The following is a 22,344-nucleotide window of genomic DNA, read 5'->3' on the forward strand; positions in this document are numbered from 1 at the left end:
GAGTAAAATAGTTGGCATTTCAATGATATTTTGGGTGACAAGGTTGTTAAGACAACTGTTGTTAATCAGGTAAGAAAAGAGATCATGAACAAGGGGGGTAGTGCTGGAAATTAACTGAGGGGATTTGTAGGAAGCTGTGAAAGTAAAATTGTCATATGACTGGATATGTAGGGAACAAGGAAGGAAGGAGTAGTTTAATGAGAATTACTGTGTAACTCAGAGGATGGTTGATGCCCCTGGGAATGGGAAGAAGAGATTTAGAAGGAAGGTTTGGAACATAGGTGAAGATGCTGGTAAGCACTTTAATGTATTGTGTCTTTTGCACGTAGCTTTACAAAATGGTTACTATGCTAACCATTACTCTTTGCCTCTCCAGGCCCACTCTCCATCTTTCTCTTAAGGTGTTCTTGGGAACTTGATTCTTAAAAAACTGCATACACTTTTTTTTTTTTTTTTAATATGAAACTTATTGTCAAATTGGTTTCCATACAACACCCAGTGCTCATCCCAACGGGTGCCCTCCTCAATGCCCATCACACACTTTCCCCTGCCTCCCACCCTCCATCAACCCTCAGTTTATTCTCAGTTTTTAAGGGTCTCTTATGGTTTGGCTCCCTTCCTCCCTAACTTTTCTTTTTCCTTCCCCTCCCCCGTGGTCTTCTGTTAAGTTTCTCAAGATCCACATAAGAGTGAAAACATATGGTATCTGTCTTACTCTGTATGACTTAGTTCACTTAGCGTAACACTGTCCACTTCCATCCATGTTGCTACAAAAGGCCATATTTCATTCTTTCTCATTGCCAAGCAGTATTCCATTGTATATATAAACCACAGTTTCTTTATCCATTCATCAGTTGATGGACATTTAGGCTCTTTCCATACTTTGGCTGTTGTTAAAAGTGCTGCTATAAACATTGGGGTACAAGTGCCCCTATACTTGACACGTCATCTCCAAAGGCAAGGGAATTAAAAGCAAAAATGAACTATTGGGACCTCATGAAGAAGTTAAAGAGCTTCTGCACTGCAAAGGAAACAATCAACAAAACTAAAAGGCAACCGACGGAATGGGAAAAGATATTTGCAAATGACATGTCAAAGGGCTAGTATCCAAAATCTATAAAGGACAAAACTCCACACCCGAAAAACAATCCAGTGAAGAAATGGGCAGAAAACATGAATAGACACTTCTCTAAAGAAGACCTCCAGATGGCTAACAGGCCATGAAAAGATACTCAGTGTCACTCCTCATCAGGGAACTACAAATCAAAACCACACTGAGATATTACTTCACACCAGTCGGAGTGGCTAAAATGAACCAATCAGGAGACTATAGATGCTGGAGAGGATGTGGAGAAACGGTAACCCTCTTGCACTGTTGATGCATACTCTCTTCTTTGGCTTCTTGGGATTAGGCACTGGGAGAAACCAGCAGGAGATCTTAAGAGTGAGAGAGAGGTGAGGTCCACATATATGTTCCTCCTGCTCCCCAAATACACATTTGTACTCAGCAGACAGATTTTCATTGGCCACAGCTCTATTCCAATAGCTCTCTCTCACAGCTCTAGGTTCTGGCTCCTGGTAACTCCTCCCTCCTATAGTCACTTCAGACTTGCTGTTGCTAACCCCAAGATGGTTCCCAGACATTGTTGATATTCCTGTGTCCACAGCCTTGTAAATAATTCCTTTTATTAACACCTGTGTTTTATTTTGTTAGTGAAAAATTTTAAATCCCTTCCACATTTTCTAATGACTTGATCTTCCAGGCACCATCAAACTTGGAGAAGACCTAGCTATTTGCACTAAGTTACTTTCCTTTCTTGTCATGAGTTTTCTCACATTGTTTGAAATTTAGTGTCCTTATTTCCTACTGTGTTAGGTTAAAGTTATGACTCTTCTGCCTTTGATTTAGCTGAAAATACAGCAGTGAACAAGAGACAAAAATCCCTGCCCTCAGTAGGGTTTATATTTTAGTGGAGAGAGACAGACAATGAAATACAATAAATTGTGTGGTATGTTAGAAGATGATGAGTGAATGGTATAGAAAAATTAACTTAAGGAATAGGGAGTGCTGTAAGGCAGGATGTTTGTGAAAATAGTGCATTTTAAAATAGGGTGGTATAGGTAGGTCTCTCAGAGAAAGTGACAATTGAGGAAACACTTTAAGGCAATGGGGAAGTGAGTAGTGCAGATATATAGGGGAAGAGCATTACAGGTAGAGGATTAGGAAAGCAGAAGCTCTGGGGTAGTATTGTGCCTGACCTTTTTGAGGACGAGCAAGTTGGTGATGGTGGGGGAAGAGGAGCAAAAGAGTGACTGATCAGGTCAGAGAGTGGCCAGACCATGCTGGGACTTGGAAGCTGTTGTAAGGATTTTGGCTTTTGCCATGTGAATGGTGCACCATTTCAGAGTTTGAACAGAGGAGTGTAATTATCTGCCTTGAATTTTAATAGTCTCTCTGGCTTTCCATCTGTTAGAACAGAATTCCTATTCCTTTGGTATAGTTGCTTTCAATGAGGGTTAATGAGCAAAGCAACGAGAGCAACTTGGCCTAAGGTGAAAAAACCCACAATCTCTTTAATTCTATGTGTGTATGTGTAATATATATGTATGTGTGTGTGTATACATATATATGTGTGTATATATGAGAGAGATTGATTATATTTGGCTGAAATGAATCTTTAATTGGTGCTGTGCTCTCTGTAGAGGGCCTCCTTGCAAGATTGACCCTTGTCAGGGCACTTCGATTGAGGGAATGTTCCTAACTGAGAAGGGTGGTCCACTGTGTCTAGACTGTCTAGGTTCACTTGCAATCTGATCTATGCTAAACACCTTCTTTCCTTCTGGGAGTCTGGAATTTTGATAAGTGCTAGGTAGTGGGTGCCTATAAAACCTTGAGTACTGAGTCCTTGGCAGCAACATTACACAGAAGCGTATTCTCTGTGACCCCTCATGGTAGGGAGAGAGCAAAAAGAGGTTTTGTACATGGATTCCTCTAGACTACCTGTGTCTTTTTTCCTTATGATTGGACTGTGTATCCTTAACTATGTGACTATTAAACTTTAGTTGTGAGTATACTTAGTGCTGAGTTCTGTGATTTCTTGTAGCTAGTCTCTCAGTGTTGTGTTGGTCTTGGGAACACCAGATACAGGTGATTGTGTGTGTGTGTGTGTGTGTGTGTGTGTGTGTGTGTGTGTTATCAATTTAAGTGGAAAACATCAGGTTGTGCGTAGAAGGTGGAGTTTTCAAAAAACCTGTCGCATAGGTCAGCCAGCCCTATGTTGAATGGAGAGCTCTTCTGAGAAGTTTTTACTTTGTTAATTTCTTTAAAAGCTCTAGGTCTTTTCATTTATTGCATCTTCGAGCAGTTTTTTTTTTTTTTTCAACGTTTTATTTATTTTTGGGACAGAGACAGAGCATGAATGGGGGAGGGGCAGAGAGAGAGGGAGACACAGAATCGGAAACAGGATCCAGGCTCTGAGCCATCAGCCCAGAGCCTGATGCGGGGCTCGAACTCACGGACCGTGAGATCGTGACCTGGCTGAAGTCGGACGCTTAACTGACTGCGCCACCCAGGCGCCCCTCTTCGAGCAGTTTTGAGCGGCTTCTGGCAGTTTTGAGCATGGGAAGACTCACTGCCATCATGTACATCCTTTGTAAGCAAGTTTATAAAAAGGACTGCCTTATATCGGTCTTTAAAATGATCTAAGTGAAGGAAATTGTTGACATAGGCACCATAAATGATTCCTTAGGGAGAAAAGAAATATAACTATTAGAAGCAGCAGCATCCCCTAACAGATGTAGTTATGTCAGTATGTTAGAAGGATCACGTTTTGTTTGCTTGTAAAGTCTCTGCAATGAAATGTATAGCAAGCTGGTCTGATTTTATGACTTTGTATTACTCTCTTGGGAAGGAAGTTATCCTGTCCTGATCTTTTAATGAGAAGAATTTGATAAAGAGAAGATGAGACTTGGGTCACAGAAGGGAGATTATGGCAAAAATGCCCATTTGACAGATCTCTGTCTTCTCAATTTCTGCTTTCTGACTTCAGAGTCACAGCCAGTTGCCCTCAAATCTCTGGATCCATATAGCTGTGAGCTTGAAAGCACTTATTTTCAATTGGTAGAAATATTTGTTTGTTACCTTCCAAATGATTTTAATCACAGTTTTGTACTTTTACAACTGAAATTGCAGACAGTAACTTCTCCATAGGCTGGGAAAGTTGATCAATAAGGAGGGCAAATATGGATGTACTTAGTAAGAACTATGAAATTAATCATATTCTTTGGCTCTAGGACTCCAATACTAGGAGTTTAACCTAAGAAAACAATTCAGTGAAAGGAGAAACAGCCTTTGCGCAGTTATTATAACATTGTCTATAAAAAGAGATTAAAACTATAAATGTTAAACATTGGGGAAATGTTTACTAAATTGTGCTCTGTGTTGTTGTTGTTGTTTGCCGTTAGTTATATGTTTTCATGTGTATAATTTCTCCAACCAGCTTGTAAGCTTTTTGGCATTCTATTCATGTAGGATTTATGTTGTAGCTCCCTGGTACAGCCCATTGCATAGACAGACTGAAATAGTCCATGAGACTGCATTGTAAGAATGTGGGTGTGGAGAGTGACCAGGGAAATGTTTACTAGATTGTGCTCTGTGAAAGGGTGAAGTGTTAGAAACCTGTTGTCCATCAGTAGGTGAATGGATGAACAAAATGTGGTGTATGCATACAATGGAATATTATTCAGTCATAAAAAATGAAATTCTGACACATGCTACAACATGGGTGAACCTTGAAAGCATTATGCTAAATGAAATAAGCCAGATACAAAAGGACAACTGTATGATTGCACTTATATGAGGTGTTTAGAATAGGCTAGTTCATAGAAACAGAAAGTAAGAATAGAGATTACCAGGGCCTTGGGGGAGGAGAGAGAATAAAGAGTTAACTGTTTAGTGGAGTTTCTGTGGGAATGATGAAAAAGTTCTGGAGATGAATAGAGGTGATGGTTGCACAACATTGTGAATGTACTTAATGCATTGTACACTTAAAAACAGTTAAAATGGTAAATTATATGTATATTCCACCACAATAAAAAATTACAAAAATATGTAGTAACGTATTATTTAATGTAGTATATAATATGTAAGTATATTAAAGTAGCAGGATTAAATGAACCTTTTAAATTGTTGTTTAATTTTACGTGAAGCCACGAGAAATTGTAATTACCTAGTTGCAACTATTTACAATTACGAATATCCTTTTTAAACCTCCACAAAATTACTTACCCAGTGTGCACCTTTATTTCTCTTCCTTTGGCCCTGCTCCCTCCTCTCCCAAATTGAAAGTTGTGTCCTCCTACACTGAGTTCCCAGTCCCTTTTCTGCACTTCTCTTGAATCTCTTGCTGTTGTTGTATGTTGTTGTTGTTGTTGTTGTTGTTGTTTTACCATTATTTATATGTTTCCATGTTTAATTTCCCCAACCTGCTTGTAAGCTCTTTGGCATTTTATTCATATAGGATTTATGTTGTAGCTCCCTGGTACAGCCCATTGCATAGACAGACTGAAATAGTCCGTGAGACTGCGTTGTAAGAATGCAGCTGTGGTGAGTGACCAGAATGTTTGAACATTTTTGCTCATGGGTTTTACATTATGTTCAAGCATTGTGTCTCTCTCAATTCTCTGTACCTGCTAGATGTGCAGACCTGACCTCATTCGCGTACACATCACGTATTCTTGATTTTGGTGCTATGCCTTATCTGTATTTTACATTTTCATGGAAAACAAAACAAAACAAAACAAAACAAAAACAGTTTTCTTTGTACCCAGAAAGGAAAGAAACAAGGAGGTGAGACAGGAGATAGAGTTCTGCAGGTAGAGAACCAGTGCAGTCAATTTAAAATTAAAACTACCTATGAAAAAGTTGTAAGTAGGAATTAATACTCATTTTTGAACAGAATATTCTGTGAAGGAAGCAGATTGCCTCCCTCTATTTAGGTCATTGGTGTAAGTGATTAGGTCTAGCTTTTATTATGAAGAGATGTACATATTTGCCAGCAGAGGGCACCAGCTGCTGATTCCAGAGAGGAAGGAATTTTTACAAAGGTCCTGAATTTGAGTGTTCACAAAGTACTAACAATGGTGTGAAGCCCCCTGCTTGCTGGTATAGTTGGTCTGGTTTTTCTTTGACTCAGATGGGGTCCAGTGGTGTGCTCCCAGCTGTCCCCAAGAGCAGTCTTTGGCTAGGTCTGGTTGGTAAGCCAAGGGACCAGAGGAGTCTATAGTAAAGGATTTTATAGTAGTAAGTGTTTGGAAGCATTAGATACCAGCCTGTGTTAATATCTTTAAGGAGTTCATTTGCTGTTGTTCTCCCGTTGATAGGTGAGGTGGAAGAGGTGTTAAGACAGGCTTATGAGGACCTGGTTCCATGTCCCACTTGGTCCCCTAGTCAACTGGGTGATCTTGAGCCAGTTGCTTTCTTTCTCTCAGCCTCAGTTGGCTTATCTCTGAAATGGAAGTAGTAAGAGGGAGAAAATGCCTGCCATGCACAGTAGTTAATACTGGTCTTTGGAGTCAGGCACACCTGGGTTCAAACCTTTGAGGCTGTGGTCAAGCCATTTAACTCTCAGAACCTTAGTTTCCTCACATGTATGGTGTATGTTCTGGTGGAACTCATGTTTATTTGATTACTTTTGAAAATAACTTCTTTTTGCCTATAGACCCCCTTCACCCATTTCTCTCTCCCCTCACCCCTGCCTCTGATGATGACTAGTCTCTTCTCTATGAGCTTGCTTGTTTTGTTTTGATTTTTTAGATTCTGAGAGAGATCATGCGGTATCTTTCTTTCTCTTTCCAACTTATTTCACGTGTAATGCCAATGGGGTCCATCCATGTTGTCACAAATGGTAAGATTTCTTTTTTATGGTTGAATAATACTCCACTGTACGTGTGTGTGTATACACATACATACATACAACCTTACAGTTGTTTCCATGCCTTGTTTATTGTGAAAAATGTTATAGTGAACGTGGGTGTGCAGATATATAGATATCTTTTTGAGTTAGTGTTTTCATTTTCTTCAGAAGTGGAATTTGCTGGATCAAATGTAGTTTCATTGTCGATTTTTTGAGGAACATCCATACTGTTTTCCATTGTGGCTATACAATTTACATTCCCATCAACAGTGCACTCTGGCTCCCTTTTCTCCACACTTGTTATTTTTTGTCTTTTTGATACTAGCCATTGCAACAGGTATGAGGTTTTGATTTGCATTTCTCTGATGATGAGTGATGTTGTTCATCTTTTCATGTACCTGTTGGCCATCTGTATGCCTTCCTTAGAAAGATGTCTATTCAGATCCTCTGCTCATTTTTAAATTGGATTGTTTTTATGCAGTTGAGTTATATGAGTTCTTCATATATTTTGGATATTAGCCCCTTATCAGAGATATGAGTTGAAAATATTTTCTCCCATTCAGTAGGTTGCCTTTTTATTTTGTTGACTGTTTGCTGTGAACAAGAGTTTTAGTATGATGTGATTTCATTTATTTTTGCTTTTGGTGTCAGATTAACAAAAAGTCATTGCCAAGACCTTTGTCAAAGAGCTTACTGCTGATGTTTTCTTCTAGGAATTTTATGGTTTCAGGTCTTACAGTCAAGTTTTTAATCAGTTTTGCGTTGATTTTTTGTGTATGGTGTCAGGTACTGGTTTAGTTTTACTCTTTCGTGTGTGGCTTTCCAATTTTCCCAACCTCATTTACTAAAGGGACTGTCCTTTCCCCACTGTGCATTTTTTCTTTTTAACTTTATTTTTTTGAGAGACAGATAGAGCGTGAGCAGGGGAGGGGCAGAGAAAGAGGGAGTCAACAGATTCTGAAGCAGGCTTTAAGCTTTGAGCTGTTAGCACAGAGCCCAATGCAGGGCTTGAACTCACAAACCACAAGATCATAACCTGAGCTGAAGTCGGGTGCTTAACCAAGTGAGCCACCCAGGCGCCCTTCCCCACTTTGTATTCTTGACTCTTTGTCAGAAATTAATCGATCATTTATATATGGGTTTATTTCTAGGTTCTCTGTTCTGTTGGTTTATGTGTCTGTTTTTGTGGTTATACCATATTATTTTGATTACTATAGCTTTGTAATGTAGCTTGAAATCAAGGAGCATGATGCGTCCAGTTTTGTTCTTCTTTCTCAAGATTACTTGGCCTATTTGGGGGTATTTTGTACTTCCATGCAAGATTTAGGAGTATTTGTTCTATATCTTTGAAAAATGCCATTGGAATTTTTATAGGGGTTACACTGAATCTGTAGATTGCTTCAGGTAGTATGGACATTTTAATGATATTCTAACTGAGCATGGGATATCTTTCCTTTTGGTTGTATCTTTTTAAATTGCTTTTGTTCATGTCTTACAGTTTTCAGTATACAGACCTTTCACCTCCTTGGTTTAATTTCTCCCTAAGTATTTCTTTTTGGATGCAGTTGTAAATGGGATAGTGTTTTTATTTCTCTTTCTGATAGTTCATTATTAGTATATAGAATGCAGTAGATTTTCGTATATTGATTTTCTATTTTGCAACTTTACTAAATTTGTTTATTAGTTATAACAGAGGAAGGAACTCTTCCAAACTCACTTTATGAGGGCACAATTATCCTAATACTAAAACCAGACAAGGATGCCACAAGAATATTATAGGCCAATATCTCTGATTAACATAGATACAAAAATTCTTAACAAAATATAAGCAAACTGAAGTAGTCAAAAACAGTAGATTAAAAGGATCATACATTGTGATCAAGTGGGATTTATTCCAGGGTTGCAAGAATCGTTCAGCATCTGCAAATCAGTCACTGTGATATACCACATCAACAAAGTGAAGGATAAAAATTATATGATTATCTCAGTAGAAGCAAAAAAAAAAAAACATTTGCCAGAATTCATCATCCATTTATAATAAAAACTCTCCACAGATTATATATAGAAGAAATGTACCTTAACATGATAAAGGCCATATATGACAAAACCACAGTCAACATCATACTCAATGGTGAACAGCTGAAATCTTTTCCTCTAAGGTCAGGAACAAGACAAGGATGTCCACTTCACCAGTTATATTCAGCATAGTACTGGAACTCCTAGCCAGAGCAATTAGGCAAGGAAAAGAAATAAAAAGGATCTAAATTGGAAAGGAAAAGGTAAAACTTGTCACAATTTGCATGGTATGACATGGTATTATATGTAGAAAACTCTACAAAGATCTCCATCAAGAACCTGTTTGAATTAATAAACACATTCAGTAAAGTTGCAGGGTGCGAAGTCAGTCTACAAAAATCTGTTGTGTTTGTGTACATCTCACATTTAATACAGGGATAATAGTCCATTCTCACAGGTTTGTTATGATGATTATATGAGAAAGGTACCTGTAAAGCCTTGAGTACAGAGTCTCGTCCAGAGTAAATGGCCAGGGATGGGAGCACCTGTTAATTTCCAGGGAATGTTACCTTAAGTTAAAGGAGATGAGGGACATGAAGCGCATTGTAAGCTTTAAAGTGTGCGGGGCACCTGGGTGGCGCAGTCGGTTAAGCGTCCGACTTCAGCCAGGTCACGGTCTCGCGGTCCGTGAGTTCGAGCCCCGCGTCAGGCTCTGGGCTGATGGCTCAGAGCCTGGAGCCTGTTTCCGATTCTGTGTCTCCCTCTCTCTCTGCCCCTCCCCCGTTCATGCTCTGTCTCTCTCTGTCCCAAAAATAATAAACGTTGAAAAAAAATTAAAAAAAAAAAAAATAAAAAAAAAAATAAAGTGTGACACAAGTGCCATGTGTTATGAAATTCTTGAAACCACCCAGCACATGGGTGGGTTCTTTCACCCTCAGGGGAAGAATCCTGAGGGAGGCCAGGTATTACTTGGGATAAGGTGGGCTTCAAGTTCCTTTTCAGTTTCTACCTGATTTCCGGGGGCAGTCAGAGCACGTCTAGGGGAAATCTACCCCTCAGGTGGTCCAGAATCTAAGGGGAAATTCTGGTGATACAGATGTGGGTGGGCCTTAATTTAGCTCTGATTTTGCTTAGTCCTTGGTGGCCAGTTGGTAGCAGGGATCATGGGAGATGTGGAAGTGGCTCCAGGGGAGGCCTGGGTCTGTGCTTCTGGCACAAGGTAGTTTGGCAGACTTTCTTCTTGACCTCAGAACCAAGGACTGTAGTTTGATAACATTGGCATAGGCAATGAAAATATCTAATGGTTACTGGGTCCTTATTGCAGGCAGGGTGGTATGCTAAGTGCTTTATAGACTTTTATATTGAAATCTCACAGTCCTAGGAAGTAGGTACTATTATTATCTCCTTTCTGCAGATGAGAAAATTGAGACATAAAGTAATTTGCCAAGGGTCATGTTTCTGCTAAGTACGCTTGGATCCTGGTCTTTCTCATTCTGATGGTTTGAGCTCTTTTCTTTTGTTCTTAGTGGTCTTTACATTTAGCTATGCATTAGAATCTCCAATGAAGTTCATTGAAATTCCTGCTTCTTGGACCCCAATTCTATAGGTGTGAGGTCGAGCCTGGCACTGTAGTGTTTTTGTTTTTTTCCCAGATTTATTTAGGTATAACTTACATAAAATAGAATGCACCCATTTTAAGTGTTTAGTTTGATGTAATGTAGTAGTTGTATACAATCGTCTCAGTATTACCACAGTCAAGATACAGAACATTTCCATAACCCTAAAAAGTTTCATTGTGCCTTTTGACCACCTGATTCGTACAGTTTCAACCAGCTAGGCCAATGGTTCTGACACACAGGTGGCGGACCACTGTACTGTGTTATGGTGTCTGCAAATGTGAGGAACTGAATGCCTAGAGAAGGAAGATAAAAGTGAAAAAAAGAAAAAAGATACTTGGAAAGAATGGTTGATTTTACTGTTTCCAGATAAGCTATGCTGTACTGGCTCCCTGTGGAGAGATGGAGTGTGGAGAAAAGAACTTTCTAGACCAAAAGCAGTTAAATAAAAACAGTTTCTTTTCCTAACATGGTTTCTTCCTGAGCCACATAAAGCTGAAGAATTCTGTACAAATTTGGTGTGGATGGCTGGGCAGATTGCTTTGGATGGAGAGTTGGGGCCACTAGCTACAATTGGTGAGCTGTGGAGAAGCCTTGGGTGTGGGAAGGCGGGCCTAAGATACTGTTGCTGTGCAGTTCAAGGATGGGACCTCTTCCCCACCAGGCAGACACCAATTTGGTTCCATTTGATTTTCCTCTGCTGCAAGAATCCAATAGCATCTCTTCTTAATCTGAAGTTCAGTCAGGAAAATTAGCCTAAAGCAAATAGTTTCAGACTGTGGCCCAAAGAACATTTGGATAATAAAGTAGAAAATGTAAAATGTAGCTCTGAAATTAGAGAAGGTTAGGGTGGGAACTTTGTGCCAGGAATCTGGAGACTTTGATTCTTGACTCAGCTCTGTTCCTGATTTTGTTAGATGACCTTCTCTGAATGTTCTCTGTACCTCTGTGGATACAGTGAATGGTTAATAAAGTGTGTAGGTAGCAATAATATGGTTTTAGCACATACATTGTAGTGACATTGGGTTAGCACAGCAAAAGTAGGTTGTGAAGGAAGTGCTGTAAAATTTTTATATTGACTGTGGAATGAAATCTGTATATACTCAGCTGTAAGTATTTCCTTTTCTGACCTTTTTCTTTTCTCTCTGGTTTATTAGATGTGACGTTTCCCCCCTTTCCTGTATGGGAAAATGGTCAATAAGGGTATAAAGGTGTAAAAGAAAGACTTATCTTATTCTTATGCTCCTTTTATGAATCACCCAGTTGTCTTCCTGGTGGATGTCTGCACTCTGGCACGGATTCTGGGATTCAGTTTCCTTGTTTGTGGTGTTAGCTTCTCCTGGTCCCTGTGATTCACCTCGAGAGGAAATATCTGGAGCCGAGCCACAAGGCTGATTAGAGGAGGAAGGGACAGAGGGAGAAAGATATGAGGGGTGTTATTGTGAAAGGAAAAATTGGTGATCTAGGGCTGTAGGATGTAAATAAAATAACCCAGACTGCATCTCGTTTGAGAAAGAGTGAGTTGGGGTAGTGGCCTCATCTAAGAGGACACTGAGGTGTCCGTGGGAGATAATCTTTGAGAATAACACCTTACCAGTTTCCATTCAGGGTCTGTAAAAGTTACTTCTAGTTTCTGTTACCTCAATGTGCCTCCCCTTCCCCCGTTCCACTGTTTCAAGGCTTTGTAGCAATGAAGAAATTCAACAGGTCGAAATTTTAACAGTCATAGAATAAACAGTCATCTCTCCTGCTTTCACATACATTATGTTATCCTCCCTGAAGACCTCTACAAAATATTAAGAGTCTAGTAAAAATTTCTTCTTAAACAGTCTTACAGATGAACAAACAAAATGGAACATTTAAGGCATTTTTTGAATCGTGTGATTTTAGAGCTGAAAGGGACCCTGGACTGATCCTGTGTTATAGAGGAGGAGGATCTGAGGTTCAAAGTGGGAAGAAGACTTGGCTGAAAGTCGCTCAGCTAGCTAGTGGTAGCATAGATCCTGAAAAGCCTAGGTTTGACCTGGATGGTTTGACAATAGAGATGCTCATGTATGATTTTTCTGAGTCATTAAGGAAGCTTCTGAACCCATTTCTGTGGCTAACCAATCAGTAGTGGCAATTTGCCTCAATTTCCATTAAGCCTCTTGACTGTGGCTAGGAGACACAGACTGCCCTTCTGCCTTCCCAAGATGATGTTTTAGAGTTAAGAAAGTCTAAATTGAAGCTCAGCAGCTGGAGATTACAGGGTACAGGCGATCTTTGGCTGGAGATGGGGGTTCAGTGGGAGACTGACTAGTTGGAGCCACAGTTTCATTTAAATTTCAGTGCTTTGGGCAGATACTTCAGTGTTGTGCAATGAAATTTGTGGTCGTTCAGTACCGTGTAGGGAAATCAACATGTGCAGTGTTCATTTTGATGGCTTCACTGCAGTCATCTTTGGCCCCTGGAGGCAAAATAGGGTTGGTTTCCATTTCACCTATGTCTACTGTTCCCTTTATAAAATTTCTCTCCACGTTCTCAGAGCTATCAGACTCTTTCCCCCCTAATTTCTCTCCATCTGTCCGACTGTCAGAGCTACTGTAGATTTTGTGAGGAGGAATCAGAACGTGAGCTGTGACCTATAAGCTGATTTCCCCAGGTGGATATACTCCACTGCAAGCCACAGAGGGGCCTCCTCATTCCAGCAATCCGGCCGGGCTGACGGATTTGTAGCCTATGGGGGCAGGGGTGGGGTTGGAGGGCGGGGGCCAGTGTTTCTTGGGCTAGTGAGGAACTGCCTGAACCTTTGCAGCGTAGGCACAGGAGGCGGGAGCCCCCCGGGGTGAGCTAGTCTCCAGAGCTGGGGATGCCTAGGCAGATGTGGAGGCAGCTGGAAAGGTGGCACCGCACTTGGGCCGCTGGAGCTGCGCTGTTCCTAGGAGACGGAGGAGCAGCAGCGAGCCTGCGGGGGAGGGGGAGCAAATGGGTTGCTGCGTTTAGCAGCTGAAAGGGCTGCAGGGAGCTCTGGGTAAGACATTTTCTGCTGCTGCCGCTTCTGCGGTAGAAGCTGCTGGGAGTAAGTCAGAGGAAGGAGGATCGAGAGGGAGGAGGCTTCATTTGCAGCCATGCTGAATCACTGTTGCTGATCAGATCTCCTGTTGGTTGGCTGGGAGAACCGAGAACAGAGCTACGATCTCCGGGTGCATGCACAGTTCAGCGGCTACCACCCCGGCTGGGCCTCGCACAATGGAGGGTGAAAGGTACGTATGTATTAAATGTGGTGTGTGTGTGTGTGCACGTATGCTTGTGGTGCAGCTACTAGCTTTTGTATCTGCATTGGCTAGGCTGGGTCGGAAGACCTCCCTGCCGATGGATCCGGGCAGACAGCAGAGTCAGAGCAGGGAAGCCCCCTTTTCCAGAGATCTGGCTTCCGCAAAGGCAGGTCTGGGTTTGCCGGGCAGTGGAGCACCCTGAAAGAAGGGACTTCCTGGTGGTGTTCGGGTATAGTTTCAGCATGGGCTGAATCAGGATTGTCTTTCTCAGGCTCTTTCAAGGAGGCGTTTCCCTTTCTTGACTACTTTCCAGGGGTGGTTTTTCTTTGGTGGGGGGTTTCTGATGTCACAGCAGGGCTGGCCTGGCATGGAGTGCTTACATTTTCACACTGAAGTGCTCAAATCTTTAGCTAGCATACCACGCTCATGTCTATTCTAAAAAGGTGTGTGTGTGTGTGTGTGTGTGTGTGTGTGTGTGTGTGTGTGTGTATGTGTGCGCGCATGTGCCTATATGCACACACAAGTTCAAATAAGAAGGAGAGAAACCCTTCAGATGATACTTGGTCTGAACTGATGTTCATTTTCATTGAAAAGTTTTTGAATGATACTGGAAGGTATGTGCTTTAGAGGAACTCTTGCTCTGTCCATCAGGGGTCCCTTATGAAATAGGAATAAACAGAAGGGAATTTAAGTACCTCTGTTGAGCTGGATATAACTAGTGAGAGTTTATTTTCTGGCAGGCACATGCGTATATGCATTTTAAACTATTATCTGAGGATCTGATTCTTTTATTTCAGAGGTACTCTATGCAGTGCCGGGGTGGGTCATTCTTCTGTGCTAAAACGTCTCCTCCTGTTGTGTCAGCTTTTTGGTTCTGTGGGTCTGCGGCTGGTAGAGAACAAGGCTTGCCATTTTTCCTGAGATGAGGAGACAGCATGGAGCATTAGGCAGGGAGCATTAGGCAGGGAGGGGTGAGGTGTGGCAGTGCACCATTGCGGGGGGGTGGGGGGAGTGCTGCTTTGAGTTGCAGGTTTGATGCAGATGATAACTGGCTGGTTGAATGGTAACAGGTTCATCTAACTCAGCCCTGGTTTGTACCTCAATAAACACTTTCTTTTGCACGTATTGTCTCCACTGGTGCATCTCATGGGGCAGAATGATGCCATTAAACATCTCTAGACCCTGTTAAAATTGGCATGATTGTTGGGTGTCTTCCTGTCTGAAGAGGCCCCAGGGACTGCATTTCTCCCTGTGACTCCCGCAGGAAGAGTCTGGGACTTTTTGGTCTGAGTGTGCTGCTGATGCAGCTTCTCCCTCAGCAGTTTTTGCAACAGGGGCTTAGTGTTGGACTCTGTGTGGCCTGCTGGGCAAGAGAGCATCCGGAGGCCTGTTTCCTAGGCTGGGAGCAGAGGTGGGTAGTGTCCTCACCTTCTGTTGGTGTGATAGTTAGTAGAAGGGCAGGGGCGAGGTGAATCGTGGTTTAGAGGTTCTGGATCAGGCTCATTTACTTGACTGGTGGTGTGTGGGGGCTGAAAGGTCCTTGTGAGACTAGCAGTAGCTGATCAGGGTACAGCTTCCTGAGCATTTTTGGGCATCTTCTGTTTTTAGAAATGTAATGAGTCTTTGCCCTCTAGGAGATCTCTTGTTCTTCGATGCTCTGGTGCCTCTCTGCTGGGAAGGCTGATGTCCTGGGCTTTATAACACCTGCTTTTTGCACATGTTCTTTTGTCTTTCCCCTACTGGAGGCAGAGAGTAGTCAAGAAATACAAATTGAGCAGCTTCCAAGGTTCACCATGTCACCCAGCTCACTACCGTTTGTTTCCACTTCACGTCCAGCTCACCATGTCAGGCATTCAAGTCCTCTGAAATCTGGCTCAGTCTGCATTCACTCTGCTTACCCATACCCCCACCAAGCAATCTTTTGGTCTGTTTTGTGACCATACATCCTGTATACTGCTCCATCCAGCCCCAGATCCTTAGCTCCTGGAGTTCCTTTTGCCTGGAATGCCTTTTCCCATCTTCTTTTCCTAAAGTTATCCATCTAACAAGGCTGTTTTAAATTCCTATTTTGTGTTGGAAACCTCAGCTTTTCTAGTCCCGGGTGATGTTCTTCTGAATTCCAGTACCTCAGGTTTGTGTCCATAGTTGGATATGGAATAATAGGCCCACCCACCAGATCTTTTTGTGCTTTTGTTTCATGTGTCTTACAAGCCCCCAGACTCAGAGACATGTCTTCAGGGGGTAAGGATGGTGCCACTCTGAACACTCCTCACTCATCGCTGTGTGGCTGCATGCATAGTAGGTGCTGCCTAATTGTTTGGTGATGAACTGATAACTTTTGTGGGAAGCAGTGATAACTAAGAGGAAACTTGGTGAGAGAAGAGATTGAAACCTTTGGCCAATAGGTTCATCTTTGGCTATCGGCCTTATTATCTCAGCACGGGTCATTGACCCTATGGAATGCTTTTGTAGGCCGAGAACAGGGGAAGTAGCCTGGTTTTACAAGTTCCCTGGGAAAGCCAGGGTTGGAGAAGCTGAGTGACTAGCCTAGGATCACATGTCAAACCTCCAGCAACTGGAGGAATCCTGAATGTGTGCTTGTTCCGCACTTAACCTGCTGAAGCTTAATTGGCTGTTTTTAAGCATTAAGATTTTTTCAGCCAAGAGATTTCTACTGAACAATTTTCTTTCTTTGCCATGAGGTTATGAAAATAACTTCTCCCTTAAAAGGCTATTAATTGAAAGCCTGGGATTTAACACAGGCCTTGCAGTGAATCTCCTTTATGAACTGTGTGACCTTGAGTGTGTCACATTTAGTCATAGATAATTTTTCTTTTTGGTATAAAGGGAGTAATAACAGTATCTGTACCTCATAGAGTTTTTGTGAGGATCAAATGAGGTAATATATATATAAAGCATCTAGTAAAATGTCTGTGGCACAGACTAGGTACTAGGTAAATAGTCGTTGTTTTATCTTTGGTGTTCATCTATTGCCCTGGTGTACCCCATGACTCGTGCTGGGATACTAACCAAAGCTTGTTTTAAGGACTTTCTATGTTTATCATCTAAAGCAGCCTATGTGGGACTTTCCCCATGAGAAAACTGGGGAGAGCTTATCAGGATCCTTCTCTTCTACCTGAACCATCCATCTCCTCATAGTGAGATACCACACGGGGCTTGGCATTTCCTCTGCTAGTTTTCACCAACACCTACCTTAATCCTCCTTTTTATAGACTTCCTGTGGCATCTGGATGCCTTTAGTGGTTTGGAACTATGAACCAGATACACTTGTGTTCAGTCAAAATCTCAAGAAGAACATATGAGTTTGCACACACCTTTGCTGTATCTCCCAAGCTCTCCAGCTCCCTAAGGGACCTGCTGATGCTGAGATTCCCATCTCCCTTTGTGAAGAATCACTGTTTCTTGATCAGTCACAGGAAGATGACTCTGCATTCTGTTTTATGAAGGGAAAGGGTCTCTGGCTTTCAACTACTACAGTGATAAATTGTGTGTATGTATGGGTATGTGTGCTTGTAGAGCAGATAGACATTGAAAATGGCAGTTGCTCTTGCTCTTAGGATTTTATTTCAGTTCTGGAAATCAGTCTTGTGGGCTGATCAGCCTTGTTATACTCTGGAAACGTATGTGTTGGTGATGGTTGCACAACAACATGAATGTATTTAATGTCACTGAACTGTATCCTTAAAAGTGGTTAAAATGAAAATTTCATGTTGTGTATATTGTTACAGTTTAAAAAAATTTTTTCCAGGGATGTCTGGCTGGCTCAGTTGATAAAGCATGTAATTCTTGATCTCAGGGTTGTGAGTTTGAGCCCCACGTTGGATGTAGAGATTACTTAAAAATAAAATCTTCAAAAAAAATTTTTTTCCAGGCTCAGTGTCTGATATATCTGCAAGATTTACAGAGAACAACTTTCGGAAGAGGCATAACACAAAGGGGAAACTAGTTGTCCATTTTTCCTAAAATTGTGGTTTTCTTCATCAGAAGCACTGGTGTGTACCTGCTTGAGAGGGGCACCATGCACCCAGCAGTATGCCATGAATTTGTGGGAGCAATTCGCAGGAGAACGGCTCATCCTTATGAAAGAGAGCCTGCTCCTTCTCAGGGAACTTCAGAACCAGAAGAGATTTTTTCACCCTTGATCCACGAACAGATCATATTTTTTGAGAAGACATGACTTAGCTGATAATTCTTTAAATGCTGAGACTGGCATTGCCAGGTAAGATACTAGCAAGACCCCCCGCCAGAGAAGAGGCAAGTATTGAATACCCTTGTCTTTTCTCTCTTCCCACAGCATTCCTTGAGTCCTCTCCCACTACGAGTAGTCATGGATAGAAACTTGTAGTAAATTTTGGGCATCACTGCTGCCTGAAGCAGATGTGCATTTCAACGATGATAATTGAAACCAAATTTTCCATTTTGGAAATATTTGTTGGTGAAGTAAGGTTTTTGACTGTAAAAAACAAAGTCACTGAAGCCACTTGATTTCCCCATACCCAGATTTGGGTTTTCAGGACTTTGCTTGTTAGGTTTTAGAATGTTCAGATACATGTAGACAGGAACATTTTTGGGGTTAGTTTTCTAAAGCAAGTGCTTTATTTGATGAAATTTGCCATTGTAGAAGTGACCTAATTCTTTTCAATTGCTGGATGAACCCTAAAACTAGGTTAGCCTGAAAAGAATATTAATAAACCATAATAAAAAATAACTTGAACATGCTTTATTCTTAGTTTTTTTCCTATTAAATAAGTTCAGTTGTTCTTAAGCTGGAAATTCTGTAACTTTTTAAAATCATTTATAAGGATTTTCAAACTCCCGGCACAACTTTCCTGGACTTTTTTTTTTTAACTTAGCAAAGTCTCTTGAAGCTTTTATCAAGACTATACACTTGGAAGAGCTCTGCTCTTCTGTTGAACCCAAATAGAAGCTTGGCTCTCGAAATGCCACATAACAAGGGTTGTGTTTTCTTTTAGCCTCCCTCTCTCCTTGTGTCATTCTGTCTATCTGAATACAAGTGCTTCTCTTGTGTTTTACATTTTTTCACAGCCCACTTAAAAGATTCCCCTGCCCCTCCCCCACTCCAGGTTATGAAGAAAACTGTGAACTGGGCTCTTAGGACTGTGATTAACAACATACTTGTTCTTGAGCTTCTTGACCAAGGAGCACATCATAGGAATGGCAGAGCTGCTCCCCATCTTTGACCAATCACAATGGACTTATGTGAAGTCACTACAGTTAATAATAATATCAACTGTAATATACGCTGAAGTTTCCCCACAGTCAGCGGAGTAAGGTAGTGCAATGTCACAGGTCCTAGAGGGTTCAGTCTTTTTCATTTGGCCTGGTTTAGCTGTACAGTGAAGAGCCTCAAGGAGTGAGACAGAAGGATTGAGCTCCCTTGGCCCAGTAGGCTGTGGACATTGTCCCAAGTCATTGAACATTGCCATTAAGAACATAGGCCAGATCAGATCAGATAGACCTGGGTTTGAGTGTCATTTCTCCATTCAGTAGTTACCTGGGACTTCCAGACGAGTTTTATCTCAGTGCTTCTGGGGATAATAGGGAGGCTCTGAAGATAAAATGAGATCATGGAGGCAAAGTGCTTTAACATACTATCAGCTTTCGGTAAATGCTGTTATTAACTCTTAGCCAGGAGCTATAGCTTACTGATGAACATCTTCCATGTGTCCGTGTGGGCCGTTGCAAGGGTTCAGCCTAATGCCGTGAACTCAGGTGGCACCACTGAAAAGGTATGAAGAATATGGGGCTTTGTGGCAGCCTGTGTGTGGGTGGTGTTTCTTGATGACAGGACTGTACCATCTAGTCCTGAATCCTGCTGCCCAGCCATCTTCAAGTGACAGGTCCTCTGTTAACCCAAAAGTAGAAACTTAAATTTGGTCATTTTGACCTTGAACTTCAGGATTGGGATACATGCTATCTCTGTAGTTTGCTCAGAGTCCTGTAGGTAGAGAAACCCTATTCTGTCACTGTCCCACTGCTGCCCACACTTGGAGAAGCACAGTCATGCAGATGAACTCATGAGAACCGAAAGTACAACAGTCAGAAAGGCACTTTATTAATTTTCAGTGAAGAGTGCTCTGGATGTTCCTGAAGACCTGTTACCACATTCTTGATTCCTGAAGGAGGATCATGGGGGAGGCCACAATTACCAAAGACTGCATGGTGAGCTAGGGACTGAGTTATGGCATTTGAATATTTATAGGTTTCAAGCTTTACCACAAGGATCTGGCCTGAAGCTGAACCAGGTCAGACCATGATGATTAAGTTATCTCTTTCCTAGATAGTGTGCCCTGAGCTGGACAAGGGGCTGTCTCTGTCTGATTCTTGTTTTCCAGTTTCCCTTTCTAAACGACACTTGCTTTGTTGAGGGATTTTAGCATATTCATCGTAGTCTTACTCCGTCTCAGAGTCGTTTTGCCTTCTTGAGGTGACTTTGCTTCTCTTTATTCTCTGTGATCTGTAGCTTGAACATGATGTGCTTGGGCTCTTTGTATGTGGCCCACCATTAGCCCACTCTCCCTGAACTTTATTTGCATCTCTTGAAGGCTTTTAGAGGGGATGGCAGTTCCTAAGCCTCAGCAGCATTTCTTGGTTTCCCTTTCTTCTCCTCCACACTCTCTCATACCCTGGGTGCCCTGGAGCTCCTAACTTGGCAGATCCCCCAAACACTTCTGCATAGTCAGCCTGCTCTGAGGCTTTTCCGTCTCCTACCCTGCCCACGTGCTTTCTCTAGAAGTGTTCTCTTTTCCATTCCTTGCATGAAGTTTCCTCAGCAATGGAAAGAGCCTAAGAACTGACACACTAAGTAACACCCCCTCTTGCTTCCTTCCCTCTTCTCTAGTTGATGATGCCTTTCTCTCTCCCTGCATCCTCTTTATTCTGTATGACCAACACAGAGGCCTTCTTAGGGAGTACAAGGAGGGGGAGTTGAGAGACACAAAGCCGTAATTATTTTAATGAGAAGTGAGGAAAGATGGAATAGTTGCTAGTTATACCTTATTTACTTACCTATCTAATCATTTACTCACTGATTATTTATTGAGCACCTGCCATGTACCAGAAGTCCAGAATGCAGAGGAAAATTAGATAGCATCCTGGTTCTCAGGGAGCTTAAAGTCTAAGGTTGGCAGCGATGTGCTGGAGCCAGCACTTACCCATTTGCAAGAGCTGCTTGTTAAATTGTCAGGAATATTGTGAGTCATTCTATTAAATATGCTCTTTGCTAAAAATAAATTATATAACTTAATAATAAATTATAGACAAGAATAATGAATACCCCCAAATCAATGATTTTACTGTGGTCTATGCCTTTTAGATTATGACTCTTGTGTCTTTATAATGGAAATACTGTGTAGGGTTATAATGGTGTGCTGCTGCACATCTTTTTCCAATTCCACATGCTCAGTGACAACATGTTGGTAGCTTGAAATCTGACATGGTGGGAGTATTTACACCATGGAAATTGGCAAATGTTACAAATCAGGGCTCTCTCCCTCGCAACCAACTGTTAAACATTTAACAGCACTCCCCCCCACTGTGGGGGAGACAGAAAAGTAAGAGGTAATTACAATTTATATGGAAGGAAGCACAGAGTACTGTGGGAACACAGAAGAAGGGAAGTTAATCTCGTGGGTAGTGGAAGATGCTAGGGAAGACTTCCAGCATGAAGGCTTGAAGGGCTGGTAGGAATGAGTGGGGTGGGGCAAAAGAGCCTGGTGTATTTAGGTGTAAGTATTTCAGTACTATAGTAGCAAGAAGTCTTCAGGGCAATGATGGGGTTATAAAGGGCCAGGAGAGGTCTCTGAGATTTATTCTGAACGCAGTGAGGAACCAGTGAGAGGTTTCACATAGAACATCCTTTGCTCTTACTAATATTCTCTAAATGTCACTCTGGAGTTAGGGAGGAGGATATGGTTGTATACAAGGCAGGAAGGGGATTATGACTGTGAGAAGGGAATGGAGTGGAGAGAGATTAAAGGAGCACTTGGGGTTGTATGGGAGGGGGGTGAAAATGGGAAGAGCATATCAAGGATGACATCCCACTTTCTGCTTTGGATAGGTGAGTGGGCAGTTGGTTTTGCCTCTGAGATAGAGGATACAGAAAGAACAGTAGGCTTGAGGAAGAGTAGGGAGGGTGGAGGGCATCAGTATTGCATAGGCTGAGTATGAGTTACTGTGCAAAATGTGAGGGAGTCAAAATAGACTTTGGGTATGTAGAATTTAGAGGACAAGGGAGGGCAGGAGAAACGACTGTGGGAGGTGGTGTGCTGAGAGGGCTTGTTATTTAAAACTTCTCTATTTTTATTTAGAACTTCTGTAACATTTTGTGTGTATTGATTTATATTTTAACTCTGAAAACCTATCCCACATTCACTTTTTTAAGTTATTAGGCTGGGAGAAAAAAAGGGTGGGGAGAGAGCTCCTGCGTGGCTCAGTCAGTTAAGCATCTGACTCTTGGTTTTAGCTCCGGTCATGATCTTATGGTTCTTGAGTTCAAGCCCC

At 41.8% G+C, this 22,344-nt stretch overlaps 1 protein-coding gene across 14 annotated transcripts in view; it reads left to right on the forward strand.

Annotated features, from left to right (window-relative positions):
- The window catches only part of KLHL3 (kelch like family member 3), a 279,397-nt gene that overhangs the window by 149,933 nt on the left and 107,120 nt on the right, over positions 1–22,344 (forward strand). For 6 of the 14 annotated variants that reach the window (XM_086703314.1, XM_086703304.1, XM_086703339.1 and 3 more), the window contains one exon: positions 13,679–13,788. The exons of 6 other annotated variants lie outside the window; for them this stretch is intronic. In XM_086703314.1, coding sequence (XP_086559440.1) covers positions 13,679–13,788 — 110 coding nt within the window. Of the gene's footprint in view, positions 1–13,323; positions 13,789–22,344 lie in introns of those variants that run through there. 2 more of the 14 variants (XM_025923675.2, XM_086703402.1) reach the window with 2 other exon arrangements.

This window comes from Puma concolor, chromosome A1 (assembly GCF_028749965.1).
Source record: "Puma concolor isolate L17-30 chromosome A1, mPumCon1.1.hap2, whole genome shotgun sequence".
In the NCBI taxonomy this organism is placed as follows: Eukaryota; Metazoa; Chordata; class Mammalia; order Carnivora; family Felidae; genus Puma; species Puma concolor.